The sequence below is a fragment of the Bactrocera oleae genome, chromosome 3 (genome assembly GCF_042242935.1).
Source record: "Bactrocera oleae isolate idBacOlea1 chromosome 3, idBacOlea1, whole genome shotgun sequence".
Classification (NCBI taxonomy): Eukaryota; Metazoa; Arthropoda; class Insecta; order Diptera; family Tephritidae; genus Bactrocera; species Bactrocera oleae.
Genome location: NC_091537.1, coordinates 57837922 through 57859634, shown reverse-complemented (window position 1 = coordinate 57859634; position 21713 = coordinate 57837922). Strand labels below are relative to the sequence as shown.

The 21713-nt window shown below is 44.3% G+C and overlaps 1 protein-coding gene and 2 pseudogenes across 1 annotated transcript; all 3 read left to right on the top strand.

Annotated features, from left to right (window-relative positions):
• Positions 1 to 756: 756 nt before the first annotated feature.
• On the top strand, positions 757 to 3320 carry LOC118681797 (uncharacterized). The gene has a single exon (XM_070106667.1). The coding sequence runs from the start codon at positions 1026 to 1028 to the stop codon at positions 1992 to 1994; it is 969 nt and encodes a 322-aa protein (XP_069962768.1). The 5' UTR covers positions 757 to 1025; the 3' UTR covers positions 1995 to 3320.
• A 4304-nt stretch (positions 3321 to 7624) lies between these two features.
• Positions 7625 to 11690, top strand: LOC138856240 (uncharacterized; annotated as a pseudogene).
• A 4243-nt stretch (positions 11691 to 15933) lies between these two features.
• LOC138856239 (uncharacterized) lies at positions 15934 to 19999 on the top strand (annotated as a pseudogene).
• The last annotated feature ends 1714 nt before the right edge of the window (positions 20000 to 21713 follow it).

Sequence of the window (21713 nt, the reverse complement as noted above, 5' to 3'; positions counted from 1 at the left end):
TTAAGACCTGCTCAGGCCTTAATACCCATAGGGAGTGGACCACGAATTACGTGGCCCCATGCTGCCAGCGCAATACTGCGACACCAGCCTTATCGGCTGTGCAATCTGCACCATGTTCGCGCACTGCGCCTCCACTCCAGCTGAGTGGTCAAGATAGGACCTCTACGGCCTTAAGGAGCTCTAGGCAGCATCACTCCCAATCTGACCAAGCCCCTCCTCTACCTTCATCCCGCTCCAATCCCCGTGCGAGAACCACTCAGCAACTCCTGGTTTCTCGCACAGTCTGTCCCGTGTGTCAGTCTGTAATACGCCCGAACGTCACATAAGTCAAGTGCAATTCTTGCACTGGCTGGTGTCACTTTCTGTCGTGTTCCGGACTGCGCACCAACGGTGAGTGGAGTGCGTCATATGTTGCCCCATGCTGTGGGAGTCCGCCCCCGCAATTCCATCAAGTGGCGTCGCCAAATAACACCACAGTGCGACAACCGCCCATGCGGGTATTGCAGCTGCAACAACCACACCTACACGTACCTCCCTCACCCCCAGGATCACGACCGGACACCCGCGACAAACCCGAATGCTACAATTTAACTCCAGAGCAAAATCAAGGAGATAGTTGCATATATGAGCCGGAAACGTGTATCGATAGCTGCGGTACAAGAAACCAAGCTAAACACCCGCTCAGATCTTCTGAGTTGTGCAGGTTTCAACGTTTTGCGTAAGGATCGCGAGCGAGATAATGGTGGAGGCCTAGCCTTCATACTGCACAACACCGTGCAATATCATTTAATCGATGGTGACATCGACCGCAGGGACACTACCTTTGTATGTCAGGGTATAGCTGTCCGGTCAGGCGATGTCAAGCTCGAAATATTTAACATATACATCCCCCAGTAACATATTCCCCAACAGGATATCACCCGAACATAGGTTCACTGCTTCGTGAAGAAAACCTTTTGGTGCTAGGCGACTTTAACGCGCACCGCGATCTTTGGCATTCATGCCTGTCAAACAATCGTAGGGGGATGAAGCTGGCGGAACAGATTGACGATTCGACATTCTGCACAATGAATGACGAAGCCTCCACCAGAATTATGGGCACCTGTAATAGCTCGCCCGATATTACCATCGCATTAGACCACCTGCCCATAAATTTCTCGATCGAGAAACCTCCTGACTTTATTTCTGTGGACAACCGCACTTTTGTTAACTTTAATAAAGCTAACTGGGTCGGCTTCACAGAATTTACTGAGAGTACCGTCAACGCACTACCCATTCCTACGGACGTCATCGTTGGCGAGCGTCAATTCCGCAAGGTGATCGTTGCTGCTACCGCTCGCTTCATACCGACTGGTAGAGTCGCGGAACTCCGCCCTAATTTCCCAGCCGAAGCAGCTGTATTAGCAAACGAGCGCGACACCTTACGCCATGCCGATCCCTGTGATCCCCGAATAAGGGATCTCAATTTGGAGAATCGGCAAATGGTAAACCAACATAAGCGGACAAAATGGGTGGAGCACCTGAAGTCCTGTAATCTATCCACCGGTGTGTGTAAGCTTTGGAATACTGTCACTGCCTTGTCTAATCCCTGGAGACATGACGACCGGGTTGAAAGTCAATTCGATGGCCATGCTTCCTCGAACCCGAAGAAGTGCGCGAGCTATTTTAGCCGGCAGTTTACACAGCACCTTCGACCGACAAGGCCAAACGATGTGTCACCTGGCGCAATATGCCAAAAGACTGCGCACCACTTACTTTCATCGAGTGTCATCAAAAAGGCGAAATCGTCTAAATCCATCGGCCCTGACGGAATAAGCATGCTGATGCTAAAACATCTAGGCCAAGGTCCTCAAATTGTTGATGTCCACTCTTCAAATACCCGATGTGTGGAAAGTCGGAAGAGTGGTCCCACTACTGAAACCTGGGAAACCCGCCAACAAAGGGGAGTCTTATCGCCCGATAACTCTCCTTTCCCCAGTAGTGAAGACACTTGAAGCCTTGTTACTCCCGACGTTCACTCACCACCTTAGCCTAGCAGAACATCAGCATGGCTTCCGGAAAGTGAACAGCATCACCACAGCACTTAGCGTCATAAACGCCCAGATAATTTATGGCCTAAACCAGAAGCCACCTTGCAAGAGGACGAGCCTCGTAGCGTTGGACTTGTCGAAAGCCTTCGACACAGTCAACCACACAACGCTACTCGAGGACATCGAAAAATCTACGCTCCCTTCAGGGCTGAAGCGGTCGACCATGAACTATCCGAGCGGTCGGCAATCATCCGTACTATTTCGAGGTCAAAACTCCAAATTGAGAAGAATTAAACAGGGGGTTCCGCAGGGTAGTGTCCTCTCCCCACTGCTGTTTAATTTCTATATTTCGAAACTCCCCCAGCCACCAGTGGGAATTTCACTCGTAAGCTGATGACTGCAAGATATTGACGTCGGGCAATAGAATCGATGGCATGTGCTCAAAAGTAAATAGCTACCTCTCCGATCTTTCTCTGCAAGGAGCCTAACACTTTCCCCCACTAAATCCACAGCGACCATCTTCACAAATTGGACGAAGGAGTACAGACTGGACCTGAACATTTCAGTCGATGGCACAAAACATCGCCCCGCGAAACCAGAGTGACCCTCGTGCAACTTCGTTCTGGATATTGTAGCAGGTTAAACTCCTACTTATCCAGAATAGACCCCGACATACCAAACATATGTCCTGCGTGCAATGAGGCCCCGCATGATACTAACCACCTCTTTGCATGCCCAAGAAACCCAACTCATCTTACACCCTTTTCCCTATGGTCCGACCCGTCGAAACAGCCCGTTTCTTGGGCCTCACGTTAGATGACCTCGGCGACAACCAAACTATCACTTACCATCCAAGCGGGGACTAGATAACGGTTACAACAACAACAGCCTGTAACAGAAATATATGAACAAGTTCCTTTCAGGTGATAATTAGTAAAATGCATCAGAAAATCGCATCAAAAAGCCTCTTGAACGTCAGCTGAGGCTCGGTGGGGGGGATTAGTGTGCAGCAAAAAATACTCACTCATTTCCTCTCGACTAAAATCAATTATCAAATTATAGTTAACCTAATATCTCAACAAAAAGTAAATAGTCAGCTGGCTACAAAAATATAAATTTTTCAACCAACCTGTATATATATAAATATATAAAGCTATCTATTTCATTTTATTACCCCAATCGCTGAAAGTCATTTCTCCCATCAAAAATTAAAAATTTGTTGGCTATTTTTTAATCAGAAGGAAAACTGAACTTGTTTATAATAGTTTATTTGCATAGTAGTTATCGCAATTCGCCCTTACACACATTTTACAAATATAAATATATTTTAAACTTATAAATTTAATTAAATACAACCATTGCAATCACAATCCCTTTTATCAATTTACTTAACTGGCAAATATGTTGTCAATAGATAAAAGTATTTATTTAAAATTTTTCATTTCACTAAGATGTTTTCACTATTAACTAATAAATTAATTCTATTTCACGAATTAACAAAAGTGCTTACGTTTGTGTTTACAATTTACATGCTTTTCTATTCTTCTTCATCTTAACTCAAAAGAATTACGTCACAGCATGGCGGTTGGCGTGATTTTGTATTCTATCATTCTTGTAGTACTTGTATATCCAATATACGTGAAATTAATTTAGCTAAGATATCCAACATATTGACCAATATTCATTTGTTGTGATTTCATAGTGAGTTTTTTCGGTATTCTCTTTTGTGCGGAATTTGCACAGATAAAGAGATGCCCAACTCATCTCTCGCTGGAAATAAGAGCGCAATTGCTAAACGTCAAAACCTCCTGAACTCAGGCAACCGTCAAAGTTCAGGAGGTCTGACGTTTAGGAATTGCAAAAATTAGACGGCCAGATTGGAATCCTATAGAAAAATATGTGAACAGAGAACTGCTGTTGAAGATCACTAGCAAAAATTGGAAAACAATGAAAGTGAAAGAAGACGCGAAATTGAAATGTGTGTGATGAAATCTTTTGTGTTGCCATGCTTAGTAGTATTAATTTTCAATTGAAAATTATAAAAACCATTTATTAATTGAGAGCTAATACATTTATTTTTTTTGATTAAGTATTGAAAGTTCAAAAATTAATTAATTTTATATATTACAAAATCACAAAAAAGGGTTCAAATAGTTTCTGCATATGTTTAAAGGATACATGTATAATATTTAATCTTTATAATTGTTGGGTATTTTAATTTAAATTCCCAAAAATTATTATTTTATCCGATCCGGCTACAATGGGAAATGTTATAAAAACGCTAATTTTGAGGCCCTCTCACTGAAAAGAGTTGGACATCCCATTATCCCTGGTATTTGTTTACGTGAGTGAGTTGGCACCGTTATTGTCTGGTGCGTGTTTATAGCGGTAGTGCGTTTTGTTGGTGCGATCGGCGTAAAGCAATGTTGTTCCTCGGCTTAGTGACCGCGTGTGCGGTACAAATTTTTGCGCGTTTTGTGAATTTTTTTTGCATATTTTTGGACGTGTTTGCGCGTGGGTAGCGGTAGGTACACATAGTGAATTTGTAGTATACTGTACCTTTGGGTCCTTACGCAACGTGGTTATTCACGTTGTTCTTGTTGGTCTCCTCGCACGGTCCCAGTGTTTTACTGCGTTGTTGGCATGTTTTGCTGGCGGAAAGGTCCCCGCTACGGCGGAAGAGCAGCTGTTCACCCCGTATGATTGATGTTGGCGCAAAGAAAACGGGCACTAACAAGACGAGTGCGAACAAGGGTGGCGTGGGCAACCGAAAAGCTCCTAAGGGGGTATCGTTGTCGGGGGTGGTGTGGTTAGCCATGTTGCGGCCGTAAAACGAATTACGAGTGCACTAAGTAATTAAGTTTTCGGGGCCGATAATTTTGCGATAGGGGCCGCGAAAGGGCTGATCAGCTTGCTTATAAATATGAAGCACTCCTAATGACGGTAGCTACCGAGAATGGCCATCTTGAGACCTTGTCGGTTGTGGTCAGGAGTAAGCGACCAACAACTTCCTTTAAGGAAGTCATCAAAAAAGTTGTAAAAGAGTTGGGTCCTTGTCTGGAGGTAAGGATCCACGAAGTTAGGCCAATTAAGGGTGGTAGGGCGGTTTTCCGCGTTCCCTCTGTTTTGGAGTGGGGGAAAGTGGCGACTAGCGCAAAATTCGCGGAGGTGGGGTTGGACGTGACTGTCAACCGAAAGTTGGGTCCCCGGGTTGTTGTCCAGGGGTTCATACGGAGATCTCCCATGAAGAACTCATGGAAAAACTACTCCGGTTGAACTTTCAGGACTTTAGCCCGGCGTCCCAGAGATCTGACGGAAGGATGGTCAATCGTCCCTGGAAGGTACTCCCTCATGACAAAATGATGTCCGCCCTCTTGGAGGCAGATAGGTGCTACATCAAGTGGTTCTCCTTCCGAATGCCTTCGGATTGCTCCGTTTCTGGCTGTTTCCGATGTATGGGTTTCGATAACATATTGGCTGAGTGTAGACCCAAATCAGGTGTCCCTCGGAGGTGCGGTCAAGAAGGCCACAGAGCAGCCGGTTGCGTCAATTCACCCCTTTGTCACAACTGCGCATTTAAGGGTAGAACAGCTAGGTACCTGATGATGTCAGCTGAGTGCCCAATATACTACTTGCGAGTAGTAGCCCATTTAGCCTAGGGCTGGATGCGAATGCCTCGTTTTCGATGTGGTTTAGTAAGGCAAACCCCGGGATATCAAAGCCATAGTCGAGGCGAGACATTAAGTGATTGAGTGGGGGCAAAAAACTTCCACATTGTGAATGAGCCAAGTGAATGGTATACGTTTGATGGGCCTATCCACCCCCATGTGATATGAAAGTCCATTGCGGCGATGCCGTACTCTGGTATTGACTGGAACCAATTAGGGAAGACGAGTAAATTGCTCGGCTATATGAGCGGTGAAAGATAGGGTACTTAGGAAGTGTGAAAGTTGTATGGGTAGGAAAATCAAGTGGTGGACACGTGAGTTAACCCCGATGAGGAGGCCTGTCAGGCAGTTAAGGTGAAAGTTTCAACACGTTCGACTGTCCAATACTGACAGGCTGTCCCAATTTAGGTATGAATTTAGTTGTGCGATTAGGGAATATAACTAAATGTTGGTTAAAATTAAAGAACAGGAGTGGAGAAATTTTGTAGGGGAAAATAGAGACGACCCGTGGGGTCAGGCCTATAGGATCTGCCGAGGTCGTAAGAGGGAGGATATCACCTCTCTTCGCGTTGGCCACACTATGTTATCAACGTGGAGAGAGAATGCGGAGGCTTAATTAGGAGCGTTCTTTCACAAGAGTTACATGTCCCTCCATAAGATGGTGGGGAGTTGGGGTACGCCTTGGCCTGGTCAGGTCTAAACGGTCGCCAGGTTTTGATGGTTTGAAGAGCGATGTAAATACTGGGTTTACTTGATCGGAGAGTACCCGATGTACTTGGACATTAGTGATCTCGGGGGCATTCACTGATGGACGTTTAAATGTGATCTCCACTAGTCGAAATGCCGAACAGTTAGGGTTTTTTGCGCCTGAATTGTTAAGAAAGCGAAGGCGTTTAACTGGAAATTAGGGTTAGCTTCTTGTTTGAAAGGCGTGTGCGTGTTATGTGCGTATGGGGTTCAACCCCTGGTTTCAAGTCCAGAGCAGTATGGAAGCTCAACTAGTAGTAGCTTCGGCTACGAGGTCTGACCGGAGTTATTTCTGATACCACGGGGTGCAGGGGTCCTTGGAGTTCGCTCTACCCTGCTCATGCGGACTGGTTATGGTTGATACCCGACTGCGGGAAGAACTGACCTTCTGTCAGTTGAATGTGGATTTGCATTGCAACCAGGTGCTGGACCTAAAGTAATGCAGAAGTTTTAGATAGGCCTCGCCCCTTCCAAGGTGGTTAGTGTGTACATTCCACACTACCAATCTTTGAGCACCGTGGGGTAAGGCTGTTGTCAGCAGGCCAAGTTAAACACACCGGACGTTGCCCAATATATGGGCCAGGATTAGTGTCGCTGGTTGCTGTGTTGCATAAGTTGCATCCAGCCGGTAGATGCTTGATGTCGTCACTACATAGATAAGCTGGTTTTAGCCAGCACTTTGTAGTATTTTTCATATCGCTCAATGACTGAGAAAGGGCCGTCGTATGGTGATGAAAATGATTCTTCGACTTTTTCGTTTCGAATAAAAACGTTGAGTTTGCGAGGTTCTTTGAGATAAAGATTTTCTCTCGGTTAGCGTTAGAATTTGAAATGCTTTTCTTAACATTTTAACGAGTTCAAGTGCTTCAATACTTTTATTTGATGGTGTTAAAATTCACCCGGGAGTCGGACTGGCTCACCAAAAACTATTTCTGCTGGAGTGACTTGGACTTCTTTAAATGCAGCTCGTAGCCCCAAGAGAACTGCAGGGAGTGCATTTAAGCTGTCGGTGAAAGCGTTGGATTTAATTGTGGGTGATAACTCGTTGTTCGTTGATGCTTGAAACCGAGGAGATCAGCGAGTTTTCTGAAAAAGTCTGACTCGAATTGTCCTCCAAGGTCGGTTCGAAGTGGAACTCTAAAGTAGGATATCCAAGTTTGCATGAGTGCATGTGCTCTATTTCTTAAAATTTTATAGAATCTAGTCGTAACCCTTTTGCTCATTTTTCGTAAAATTACGAAAGCTAAGTTCGCTATAAAAACTGAACATGCTGTCGTCTTCATTTGTATCATGTAATGAATACTTAATAAATGCATTTGTGGATTAGTAGGGTGCGTTCGAGTTGGCAATAACGCCAGAAGGTTTGCAAATTTTTCAAGGCATCAAGTTCTGCGTGAAATTCTGGCAACCCCCTAAAGTCGTATCAAATAAATTACTTTTCCAGTATAGTGTAATATATAAAATATTTCATCTATCAATGCGTATTAAAAAAATGTGACAAAATTACGGGTGCGTTCGAGCTACGTAATGATTGTAGTAGTACATGGACGTATTATTTTCAATATCATTATTATTTTGGCACAAATTTATGCAACTTGTCTCCAGGCTCGTTGAATAAGCATTTTGTGGATTCCGTTATTTAACATAGTTGCTCAATTGCACCTTACATTTCTTCTTTTTGAATTTTCGTGACTTCAAGTCAAAATTTTGTATAATAATGCCATATTACTACTTTTGTAAAACAACATGATTTAATAGCAAAAAAAATTGCTGAAAATTCTCATTTTTTCGTGCCTCTGACTTTAGTCTAACTCTACCTCGGTTAGGTGCAATACATGCAATGGATGGAGCCATTTTAAGACCTGCTCAGGCCTTAATACCCATAGGGAGTGGACCACGAATTACGTGGCCCCATGCTGCCAGCGCAATACTGCGACACCAGCCTTATCGGCTGTGCAATCTGCACCATGTTCGCGCACTGCGCCTCCACTCCAGCTGAGTGGTCAAGATAGGACCTCTACGGCCCTAAGGAGCTCTAGGCAGCATCACTCCCAATCTGACCAAGCCCCTCCTCTACCTTCATCCCGCTCCAATCCCCGTGCGAGAACCACTCAGCAACTCCTGGTTTCTCGCACAGTCTGTCCCGTGTGTCAGTCTGTAATACGCCCGAACGTCACATAAGTCAAGTGCAATTCTTGCACTGGCTGGTGTCACTTTCTGTCGTGTTCCGGACTGCGCACCAACGGTGAGTGGAGTGCGTCATATGTTGCCCCATGCTGTGGGAGTCCGCCCCCGCAATTCCATCAAGTGGCGTCGCCAAACAACACCACAGTGCGACAACCGCCCATGCGGGTATTGCAGCTGCAACAACCACACCTACACGTACCTCCCTCACCCCCAGGATCACGACCGGACACCCGCGACAAACCCGAATGCTACAATTTAACTCCAGAGCAAAATCAAGGAGATAGTTGCATATATGAGCCGGAAACGTGTATCGATAGCTGCGGTACAAGAAACCAAGCTAAACACCCGCTCAGATCTTCTGAGTTGTGCAGGTTTCAACGTTTTGCGTAAGGATCGCGAGCGAGATAATGGTGGAGGCCTAGCCTTCATACTGCACAACACCGTGCAATATCATTTAATCGATGGTGACATCGACCGCAGGGACACTACCTTTGTATGTCAGGGTATAGCTGTCCGGTCAGGCGATGTCAAGCTCGAAATATTTAACATATACATCCCCCAGTAACATATTCCCCAACAGGATATCACCCGAACATAGGTTCACTGCTTCGTGAAGAAAACCTTTTGGTGCTAGGCGACTTTAACGCGCACCGCGATCTTTGGCATTCATGCCTGTCAAACAATCGTAGGGGGATGAAGCTGGCGGAACAGATTGACGATTCGACATTCTGCACGATGAATGACGAAGCCTCCACCAGAATTATGGGCACCTGTAATAGCTCGCCCGATATTACCATCGCATTAGACCACCTGCTCATAAATTTCTCGATCGAGAAACCTCCTGACTTTATTTCTGTGGACAACCGCACTTTTGTTAACTTTAATAAAGCTAACTGGGTCGGCTTCACAGAATTTACTGAGAGTACCGTCAACGCACTACCCATTCCTACGGACGTCATCGTTGGCGAGCGTCAATTCCGCAAGGTGATCGTTGCTGCTACCGCTCGCTTCATACCGACTGGTAGAGTCGCGGAACTCCGCCCTAATTTCCCAGCCGAAGCAGCTGTATTAGCAAACGAGCGCGACACCTTACGCCATGCCGATCCCTGTGATCCCCGAATAAGGGATCTCAATTTGGAGAATCGGCAAATGGTAAACCAACATAAGCGGACAAAATGGGTGGAGCACCTGAAGTCCTGTAATCTATCCACCGGTGTGTGTAAGCTTTGGAATACTGTCAATGCCTTGTCTAATCCCTGGAGACATGACGACCGGGTTGAAAGTCAATTCGATGGCCATGCTTCCTCGAACCCGAAGAAGTGCGCGAGCTATTTTAGCCGGCAGTTTACACAGCACCTTCGACCGACAAGGCCAAACGATGTGTCACCTGGCGCAATATGCCAAAAGACTGCGCACCACTTACTTTCATCGAGTGTCATCAAAAAGGCGAAATCGTCTAAATCCATCGGCCCTGACGGAATAAGCATGCTGATGCTAAAACATCTAGGCCAAGGTCCTCAAATTGTTGATGTCCACTCTTCAAATACCCGATGTGTGGAAAGTCGGAAGAGTGGTCCCACTACTGAAACCTGGGAAACCCGCCAACAAAGGGGAGTCTTATCGCCCGATAACTCTCCTTTCCCCAGTAGTGAAGACACTTGAAGCCTTGTTACTCCCGACGTTCACTCACCACCTTAGCCTAGCAGAACATCAGCATGGCTTCCGGAAAGTGAACAGCATCACCACAGCACTTAGCGTCATAAACGCCCAGATAATTTATGGCCTAAACCAGAAGCCACCTTGCAAGAGGACGAGCCTCGTAGCGTTGGACTTGTCGAAAGCCTTCGACACAGTCAACCACACAACGCTACTCGAGGACATCGAAAAATCTACGCTCCCTTCAGGGCTGAAGCGGTCGACCATGAACTATCCGAGCGGTCGGCAATCATCCGTACTATTTCGAGGTCAAAACTCCAAATTGAGAAGAATTAAACAGGGGGTTCCGCAGGGTAGTGTCCTCTCCCCACTGCTGTTTAATTTCTATATTTCGAAACTCCCCCAGCCACCAGTGGGAATTTCACTCGTAAGCTGATGACTGCAAGATATTGACGTCGGGCAATAGAATCGATGGCATGTGCTCAAAAGTAAATAGCTACCTCTCCGATCTTTCTCTGCAAGGAGCCTAACACTTTCCCCCACTAAATCCACAGCGACCATCTTCACAAATTGGACGAAGGAGTACAGACTGGACCTGAACATTTCAGTCGATGGCACAAAACATCGCCCCGCGAAACCAGAGTGACCCTCGTGCAACTTCGTTCTGGATATTGTAGCAGGTTAAACTCCTACTTATCCAGAATAGACCCCGACATACCAAACATATGTCCTGCGTGCAATGAGGCCCCGCATGATACTAACCACCTCTTTGCATGCCCAAGAAACCCAACTCATCTTACACCCTTTTCCCTATGGTCCGACCCGTCGAAACAGCCCGTTTCTTGGGCCTCACGTTAGATGACCTCGGCGACAACCAAACTATCACTTACCATCCAAGCGGGGACTAGATAACGGTTACAACAACAACAGCCTGTAACAGAAATATATGAACAAGTTCCTTTCAGGTGATAATTAGTAAAATGCATCAGAAAATCGCATCAAAAAGCCTCTTGAACGTCAGCTGAGGCTCGGTGGGGGGGATTAGTGTGCAGCAAAAAATACTCACTCATTTCCTCTCGACTAAAATCAATTATCAAATTATAGTTAACCTAATATCTCAACAAAAAGTAAATAGTCAGCTGGCTACAAAAATATAAATTTTTCAACCAACCTGTATATATATAAATATATAAAGCTATCTATTTCATTTTATTACCCCAATCGCTGAAAGTCATTTCTCCCATCAAAAATTAAAAATTTGTTGGCTATTTTTTAATCAGAAGGAAAACTGAACTTGTTTATAATAGTTTATTTGCATAGTAGTTATCGCAATTCGCCTTTACACACATTTTACAAATATAAATATATTTTAAACTTATAAATTTAATTAAATACAACCATTGCAATCACAATCCCTTTTATCAATTTACTTAACTGGCAAATATGTTGTCAATAGATAAAAGTATTTATTTAAAATTTTTCATTTCACTAAGATGTTTTCACTATTAACTAATAAATTAATTCTATTTCACGAATTAACAAAAGTGCTTACGTTTGTGTTTACAATTTACATGCTTTTCTATTCTTCTTCATCTTAACTCAAAAGAATTACGTCACAGCATGGCGGTTGGCGTGATTTTGTATTCTATCATTCTTGTAGTACTTGTATATCCAATATACGTGAAATTAATTTAGCTAAGATATCCAACATATTGACCAATATTCATTTGTTGTGATTTCATAGTGAGTTTTTTCGGTATTCTCTTTTGTGCGGAATTTGCACAGATAAAGAGATGCCCAACTCATCTCTCGCTGGAAATAAGAGCGCAATTGCTAAACGTCAAAACCTCCTGAACTCAGGCAACCGTCAAAGTTCAGGAGGTCTGACGTTTAGGAATTGCAAAAATTAGACGGCCAGATTGGAATCCTATAGAAAAATATGTGAACAGAGAACTGCTGTTGAAGATCACTAGCAAAAATTGGAAAACAATGAAAGTGAAAGAAGACGCGAAATTGAAATGTGTGTGATGAAATCTTTTGTGTTGCCATGCTTAGTAGTATTAATTTTCAATTGAAAATTATAAAAACCATTTATTAATTGAGAGCTAATACATTTATTTTTTTTGATTAAGTATTGAAAGTTCAAAAATTAATTAATTTTATATATTACAAAATCACAAAAAAGGGTTCAAATAGTTTCTGCATATGTTTAAAGGATACATGTATAATATTTAATCTTTATAATTGTTGGGTATTTTAATTTAAATTCCCAAAAATTATTATTTTATCCGATCCGGCTACAATGGGAAATGTTATAAAAACGCTAATTTTGAGGCCCTCTCACTGAAAAGAGTTGGACATCCCATTATCCCTGGTATTTGTTTACGTGAGTGAGTTGGCACCGTTATTGTCTGGTGCGTGTTTATAGCGGTAGTGCGTTTTGTTGGTGCGATCGGCGTAAAGCAATGTTGTTCCTCGGCTTAGTGACCGCGTGTGCGGTACAAATTTTTGCGCGTTTTGTGAATTTTTTTTGCATATTTTTGGACGTGTTTGCGCGTGGGTAGCGGTAGGTACACATAGTGAATTTGTAGTATACTGTACCTTTGGGTCCTTACGCAACGTGGTTATTCACGTTGTTCTTGTTGGACTCCTCGCACGGTCCCAGTGTTTTACTGCGTTGTTGGCATGTTTTGCTGGCGGAAAGGTCCCCGCTACGGCGGAAGAGCAGCTGTTCACCCCGTATGATTGATGTTGGCGCAAAGAAAACGGGCACTAACAAGACGAGTGCGAACAAGGGTGGCGTGGGCAACCGAAAAGCTCCTAAGGGGGTATCGTTGTCGGGGGTGGTGTGGTTAGCCATGTTGCGGCCGTAAAACGAATTACGAGTGCACTAAGTAATTAAGTTTTCGGGGCCGATAATTTTGCGATAGGGGCCGCGAAAGGGCTGATCAGCTTGCTTATAAATATGAAGCACTCCTAATGACGGTAGCTACCGAGAATGGCCATCTTGAGACCTTGTCGGTTGTGGTCAGGAGTAAGCGACCAACAACTTCCTTTAAGGAAGTCATCAAAAAAGTTGTAAAAGAGTTGGGTCCTTGTCTGGAGGTAAGGATCCACGAAGTTAGGCCAATTAAGGGTGGTAGGGCGGTTATCCGCGTTCCCTCTGTTTTGGAGTGGGGGAAAGTGGCGACTAGCGCAAAATTCGCGGAGGTGGGGTTGGACGTGACTGTCAACCGAAAGTTGGGTCCCCGGGTTGTTGTCCAGGGGTTCATACGGAGATCTCCCATGAAGAACTCATGGAAAAACTACTCCGGTTGAACTTTCAGGACTTTAGCCCGGCGTCCCAGAGATCTGACTGAAGGATGGTCAATCGTCCCTGGAAGGTACTCCCTCATGACAAAATGATGTCCGCCCTCTTGGAGGCAGATAGGTGCTACATCAAGTGGTTCTCCTTCCGAATGCCTTCGGATTGCTCCGTTTCTGGCTGTTTCCGATGTATGGGTTTCGATAACATATTGGCTGAGTGTAGACCCAAATCAGGTGTCCCTCGGAGGTGCGGTCAAGAAGGCCACAGAGCAGCCGGTTGCGTCAATTCACCCCTTTGTCACAACTGCGCATTTAAGGGTAGAACAGCTAGGTACCTGATGATGTCAGCTGAGTGCCCAATATACTACTTGCGAGTAGTAGCCCATTTAGCCTAGGGCTGGATGCGAATGCCTCGTTTTCGATGTGGTTTAGTAAGGCAAACCCCGGGATATCAAAGCCATAGTCGAGGCGAGACATTAAGTGATTGAGTGGGGGCAAAAAACTTCCACATTGTGAATGAGCCAAGTGAATGGTATACGTTTGATGGGCCTATCCACCCCCATGTGATATGAAAGTCCATTGCGGCGATGCCGTACTCTGGTATTGACTGGAACCAATTAGGGAAGACGAGTAAATTGCTCGGCCATATGAGCGGTGAAAGATAGGGTACTTAGGAAGTGTGAAAGTTGTATGGGTAGGAAAATCAAGTGGTGGACACGTGAGTTAACCCCGATGAGGAGGCCTGTCAGGCAGTTAAGGTGAAAGTTTCAACACGTTCGACTGTCCAATACTGACAGGCTGTCCCAATTTAGGTATGAATTTAGTTGTGCGATTAGGGAATATAACTAAATGTTGGTTAAAATTAAAGAACAGGAGTGGAGAAATTTTGTAGGGGAAAATAGAGACGACCCGTGGGGTCAGGCCTATAGGATCTGCCGAGGTCGTAAGAGGGAGGATATCACCTCTCTTCGCGTTGGCCACACTATGTTATCAACGTGGAGAGAGAATGCGGAGGCTTAATTAGGAGCGTTCTTTCACAAGAGTTACATGTCCCTCCATAAGATGGTGGGGAGTTGGGGTACGCCTTGGCCTGGTCAGGTCTAAACGGTCGCCAGGTTTTGATGGTTTGAAGAGCGATGTAAATACTGGGTTTACTTGATCGGAGAGTACCCGATGTACTTGGACATTAGTGATCTCGGGGGCATTCACTGATGGACGTTTAAATGTGATCTCCACTAGTCGAAATGCCGAACAGTTAGGGTTTTTTGCGCCTGAATTGTTAAGAAAGCGAAGGCGTTTAACTGGAAATTAGGGTTAGCTTCTTGTTTGAAAGGCGTGTGCGTGTTATGTGCGTATGGGGTTCAACCCCTGGTTTCAAGTCCAGAGCAGTATGGAAGCTCAACTAGTAGTAGCTTCGGCTACGAGGTCTGACCGGAGTTATTTCTGATACCACGGGGTGCAGGGGTCCTTGGAGTTCGCTCTACCCTGCTCATGCGGACTGGTTATGGTTGATACCCGACTGCGGGAAGAACTGACCTTTTGTCAGTTGAATGTGGATTTGCATTGCAACCAGGTGCTGGACCTAAAGTAATGCAGAAGTTTTAGATAGGCCTCGACCCCTTCCAAGGTGGTAAGTGTGTACATTCCACACTACCAATCTTTGAGCACCGTGGGGTAAGGCTGTTGTCAGCAGGCCAAGTTAAACACACCGGACGTTGCCCAATATATGGGCCAGGATTAGTGTCGCTGGTTGCTGTGTTGCATAAGTTGCATCCAGCCGGTAGATGCTTGATGTCGTCACTACATAGATAAGCTGGTTTTAGCCAGCACTTTGTAGTATTTTTCATATCGCTCAATGACTGAGAAAGGGCCGTCGTATGGTGATGAAAATGATTCTTCGACTTTTTCGTTTCGAATAAAAACGTTGAGTTTGCGAGGTTCTTTGAGATAAAGATTTTCTCTCGGTTAGCGTTAGAATTTGAAATGCTTTTCTTAACATTTTAACGAGTTCAAGTGCTTCAATACTTTTATTTGATGGTGTTAAAATTCACCCGGGAGTCGGACTGGCTCACCAAAAACTATTTCTGCTGGAGTGACTTGGACTTCTTTAAATGCAGCTCGTAGCCCCAAGAGAACTGCAGGGAGTGCATTTAAGCTGTCGGTGAAAGCGTTGGATAAGTCCGTTTAATTGTGGGTGATAACTCGTTGTTCGTTGATGCTTGAAACCGAGGAGATCAGCGAGTTTTCTGAAAAAGTCTGACTCGAATTGTCCTCCAAGGTCGGTTCGAAGTGGAACTCTAAAGTAGGATATCCAAGTTTGCATGAGTGCATGTGCTCTATTTCTTAAAATTTTATAGAATCTAGTCGTAACCCTTTTGCTCATTTTTCGTAAAATTACGAAAGCTAAGTTCGCTATAAAAACTGAACATGCTGTCGTCTTCATTTGTATCATGTAATGAATACTTAATAAATGCATTTGTGGATTAGTAGGGTGCGTTCGAGTTGGCAATAACGCCAGAAGGTTTGCAAATTTTTCAAGGCATCAAGTTCTGCGTGAAATTCTGGCAACCCCCTAAAGTCGTATCAAATAAATTACTTTTCCAGTATAGTGTAATATATAAAATATTTCATCTATCAATGCGTATTAAAAAAATGTGACAAAATTACGGGTGCGTTCGAGCTACGTAATGATTGTAGTAGTACATGGACGTATTATTTTCAATATCATTATTATTTTGGCACAAATTTATGCAACTTGTCTCCAGGCTCGTTGAATAAGCATTTTGTGGATTCCGTTATTTAACATAGTTGCTCAATTGCACCTTACATTTCTTCTTTTTGAATTTTCGTGACTTCAAGTCAAAATTTTGTATAATAATGCCATATTACTACTTTTGTAAAACAACATGATTTAATAGCAAAAAAAATTGCTGAAAATTCTCATTTTTTCGTGCCTCTGACTTTAGTCTAACTCTACCTCGGTTAGGTGCAATACATGCAATGGATGGAGCCATTTTAAGACCTGCTCAGGCCTTAATACCCATAGGGAGTGGACCACGAATTACGTGGCCCCATGCTGCCAGCGCAATACTGCGACACCAGCCTTATCGGCTGTGCAATCTGCACCATGTTCGCGCACTGCGCCTCCACTCCAGCTGAGTGGTCAAGATAGGACCTCTACGGCCCTAAGGAGCTCTAGGCAGCATCACTCCCAATCTGACCAAGCCCCTCCTCTACCTTCATCCCGCTCCAATCCCCGTGCGAGAACCACTCAGCAACTCCTGGTTTCTCGCACAGTCTGTCCCGTGTGTCAGTCTGTAATACGCCCGAACGTCACATAAGTCAAGTGCAATTCTTGCACTGGCTGGTGTCACTTTCTGTCGTGTTCCGGACTGCGCACCAACGGTGAGTGGAGTGCGTCATATGTTGCCCCATGCTGTGGGAGTCCGCCCCCGCAATTCCATCAAGTGGCGTCGCCAAACAACACCACAGTGCGACAACCGCCCATGCGGGTATTGCAGCTGCAACAACCACACCTACACGTACCTCCCTCACCCCCAGGATCACGACCGGACACCCGCGACAAACCCGAATGCTACAATTTAACTCCAGAGCAAAATCAAGGAGATAGTTGCATATATGAGCCGGAAACGTGTATCGATAGCTGCGGTACAAGAAACCAAGCTAAACACCCGCTCAGATCTTCTGAGTTGTGCAGGTTTCAACGTTTTGCGTAAGGATCGCGAGCGAGATAATGGTGGAGGCCTAGCCTTCATACTGCACAACACCGTGCAATATCATTTAATCGATGGTGACATCGACCGCAGGGACACTACCTTTGTATGTCAGGGTATAGCTGTCCGGTCAGGCGATGTCAAGCTCGAAATATTTAACATATACATCCCCCAGTAACATATTCCCCAACAGGATATCACCCGAACATAGGTTCACTGCTTCGTGAAGAAAACCTTTTGGTGCTAGGCGACTTTAACGCGCACCGCGATCTTTGGCATTCATGCCTGTCAAACAATCGTAGGGGGATGAAGCTGGCGGAACAGATTGACGATTCGACATTCTGCACGATGAATGACGAAGCCTCCACCAGAATTATGGGCACCTGTAATAGCTCGCCCGATATTACCATCGCATTAGACCACCTGCTCATAAATTTCTCGATCGAGAAACCTCCTGACTTTATTTCTGTGGACAACCGCACTTTTGTTAACTTTAATAAAGCTAACTGGGTCGGCTTCACAGAATTTACTGAGAGTACCGTCAACGCACTACCCATTCCTACGGACGTCATCGTTGGCGAGCGTCAATTCCGCAAGGTGATCGTTGCTGCTACCGCTCGCTTCATACCGACTGGTAGAGTCGCGGAACTCCGCCCTAATTTCCCAGCCGAAGCAGCTGTATTAGCAAACGAGCGCGACACCTTACGCCATGCCGATCCCTGTGATCCCCGAATAAGGGATCTCAATTTGGAGAATCGGCAAATGGTAAACCAACATAAGCGGACAAAATGGGTGGAGCACCTGAAGTTCTGTAATCTATCCACCGGTGTGTGTAAGCTTTGGAATACTGTCAATGCCTTGTCTAATCCCTGGAGACATGACGACCGGGTTGAAAGTCAATTCGATGGCCATGCTTCCTCGAACCCGAAGAAGTGCGCGAGCTATTTTAGCCGGCAGTTTACACAGCACCTTCGACCGACAAGGCCAAACGATGTGTCACCTGGCGCAATATGCCAAAAGACTGCGCACCACTTACTTTCATCGAGTGTCATCAAAAAGGCGAAATCGTCTAAATCCATCGGCCCTGACGGAATAAGCATGCTGATGCTAAAACATCTAGGCCAAGGTCCTCAAATTGTTGATGTCCACTCTTCAAATACCCGATGTGTGGAAAGTCGGAAGAGTGGTCCCACTACTGAAACCTGGGAAACCCGCCAACAAAGGGGAGTCTTATCGCCCGATAACTCTCCTTTCCCCAGTAGTGAAGACACTTGAAGCCTTGTTACTCCCGACGTTCACTCACCACCTTAGCCTAGCAGAACATCAGCATGGCTTCCGGAAAGTGAACAGCATCACCACAGCACTTAGCGTCATAAACGCCCAGATAATTTATGGCCTAAACCAGAAGCCACCTTGCAAGAGGACGAGCCTCGTAGCGTTGGACTTGTCGAAAGCCTTCGACACAGTCAACCACACAACGCTACTCGAGGACATCGAAAAATCTACGCTCCCTTCAGGGCTGAAGCGGTCGACCATGAACTATCCGAGCGGTCGGCAATCATCCGTACTATTTCGAGGTCAAAACTCCAAATTGAGAAGAATTAAACAGGGGGTTCCGCAGGGTAGTGTCCTCTCCCCACTGCTGTTTAATTTCTATATTTCGAAACTCCCCCAGCCACCAGTGGGAATTTCACTCGTAAGCTGATGACTGCAAGATATTGACGTCGGGCAATAGAATCGATGGCATGTGCTCAAAAGTAAATAGCTACCTCTCCGATCTTTCTCTGCAAGGAGCCTAACACTTTCCCCCACTAAATCCACAGCGACCATCTTCACAAATTGGACGAAGGAGTACAGACTGGACCTGAACATTTCAGTCGATGGCACAAAACATCGCCCCGCGAAACCAGAGTGACCCTCGTGCAACTTCGTTCTGGATATTGTAGCAGGTTAAACTCCTACTTATCCAGAATAGACCCCGACATACCAAACATATGTCCTGCGTGCAATGAGGCCCCGCATGATACTAACCACCTCTTTGCATGCCCAAGAAACCCAACTCATCTTACACCCTTTTCCCTATGGTCCGACCCGTCGAAACAGCCCGTTTCTTGGGCCTCACGTTAGATGACCTCGGCGACAACCAAACTATCACTTACCATCCAAGCGGGGACTAGATAACGGTTACAACAACAACAGCCTGTAACAGAAATATATGAACAAGTTCCTTTCAGGTGATAATTAGTAAAATGCATCAGAAAATCGCATCAAAAAGCCTCTTGAACGTCAGCTGAGGCTCGGTGGGGGGGATTAGTGTGCAGCAAAAAATACTCACTCATTTCCTCTCGACTAAAATCAATTATCAAATTATAGTTAACCTAATATCTCAACAAAAAGTAAATAGTCAGCTGGCTACAAAAATATAAATTTTTCAACCAACCTGTATATATATAAATATATAAAGCTATCTATTTCATTTTATTACCCCAATCGCTGAAAGTCATTTCTCCCATCAAAAATTAAAAATTTGTTGGCTATTTTTTAATCAGAAGGAAAACTGAACTTGTTTATAATAGTTTATTTGCATAGTAGTTATCGCAATTCGCCTTTACACACATTTTACAAATATAAATATATTTTAAACTTATAAATTTAATTAAATACAACCATTGCAATCACAATCCCTTTTATCAATTTACTTAACTGGCAAATATGTTGTCAATAGATAAAAGTATTTATTTAAAATTTTTCATTTCACTAAGATGTTTTCACTATTAACTAATAAATTAATTCTATTTCACGAATTAACAAAAGTGCTTACGTTTGTGTTTACAATTTACATGCTTTTCTATTCTTCTTCATCTTAACTCAAAAGAATTACGTCACAGCATGGCGGTTGGCGTGATTTTGTATTCTATCATTCTTGTAGTACTTGTATATCCAATATACGTGAAATTAATTTAGCTAAGATATCCAACATATTGACCAATATTCATTTGTTGTGATTTCATAGTGAGTTTTTTCGGTATTCTCTTTTGTGCGGAATTTGCACAGATAAAGAGATGCCCAACTCATCTCTCGCTGGAAATAAGAGCGCAATTGCTAAACGTCAAAACCTCCTGAACTCAGGCAACCGTCAAAGTTCAGGAGGTCTGACGTTTAGGAATTGCAAAAATTAGACGGCCAGATTGGAATCCTATAGAAAAATATGTGAACAGAGAACTGCTGTTGAAGATCACTAGCAAAAATTGGAAAACAATGAAAGTGAAAGAAGACGCGAAATTGAAATGTGTGTGATGAAATCTTTTGTGTTGCCATGCTTAGTAGTATTAATTTTCAATTGAAAATTATAAAAACCATTTATTAATTGAGAGCTAATACATTTATTTTTTTTGATTAAGTATTGAAAGTTCAAAAATTAATTAATTTTATATATTACAAAATCACAAAAAAGGGTTCAAATAGTTTCTGCATATGTTTAAAGGATACATGTATAATATTTAATCTTTATAATTGTTGGGTATTTTAATTTAAATTCCCAAAAATTATTATTTTATCCGATCCGGCTACAATGGGAAATGTTATAAAAACGCTAATTTTGAGGCCCTCTCACTGAAAAGAGTTGGACATCCCATTATCCCTGGTATTTGTTTACGTGAGTGAGTTGGCACCGTTATTGTCTGGTGCGTGTTTATAGCGGTAGTGCGTTTTGTTGGTGCGATCGGCGTAAAGCAATGTTGTTCCTCGGCTTAGTGACCGCGTGTGCGGTACAAATTTTTGCGCGTTTTGTGAATTTTTTTTGCATATTTTTGGACGTGTTTGCGCGTGGGTAGCGGTAGGTACACATAGTGAATTTGTAGTATACTGTACCTTTGGGTCCTTACGCAACGTGGTTATTCACGTTGTTCTTGTTGGACTCCTCGCACGGTCCCAGTGTTTTACTGCGTTGTTGGCATGTTTTGCTGGCGGAAAGGTCCCCGCTACGGCGGAAGAGCAGCTGTTCACCCCGTATGATTGATGTTGGCGCAAAGAAAACGGGCACTAACAAGACGAGTGCGAACAAGGGTGGCGTGGGCAACCGAAAAGCTCCTAAGGGGGTATCGTTGTCGGGGGTGGTGTGGTTAGCCATGTTGCGGCCGTAAAACGAATTACGAGTGCACTAAGTAATTAAGTTTTCGGGGCCGATAATTTTGCGATAGGGGCCGCGAAAGGGCTGATCAGCTTGCTTATAAATATGAAGCACTCCTAATGACGGTAGCTACCGAGAATGGCCATCTTGAGACCTTGTCGGTTGTGGTCAGGAGTAAGCGACCAACAACTTCCTTTAAGGAAGTCATCAAAAAAGTTGTAAAAGAGTTGGGTCCTTGTCTGGAGGTAAGGATCCA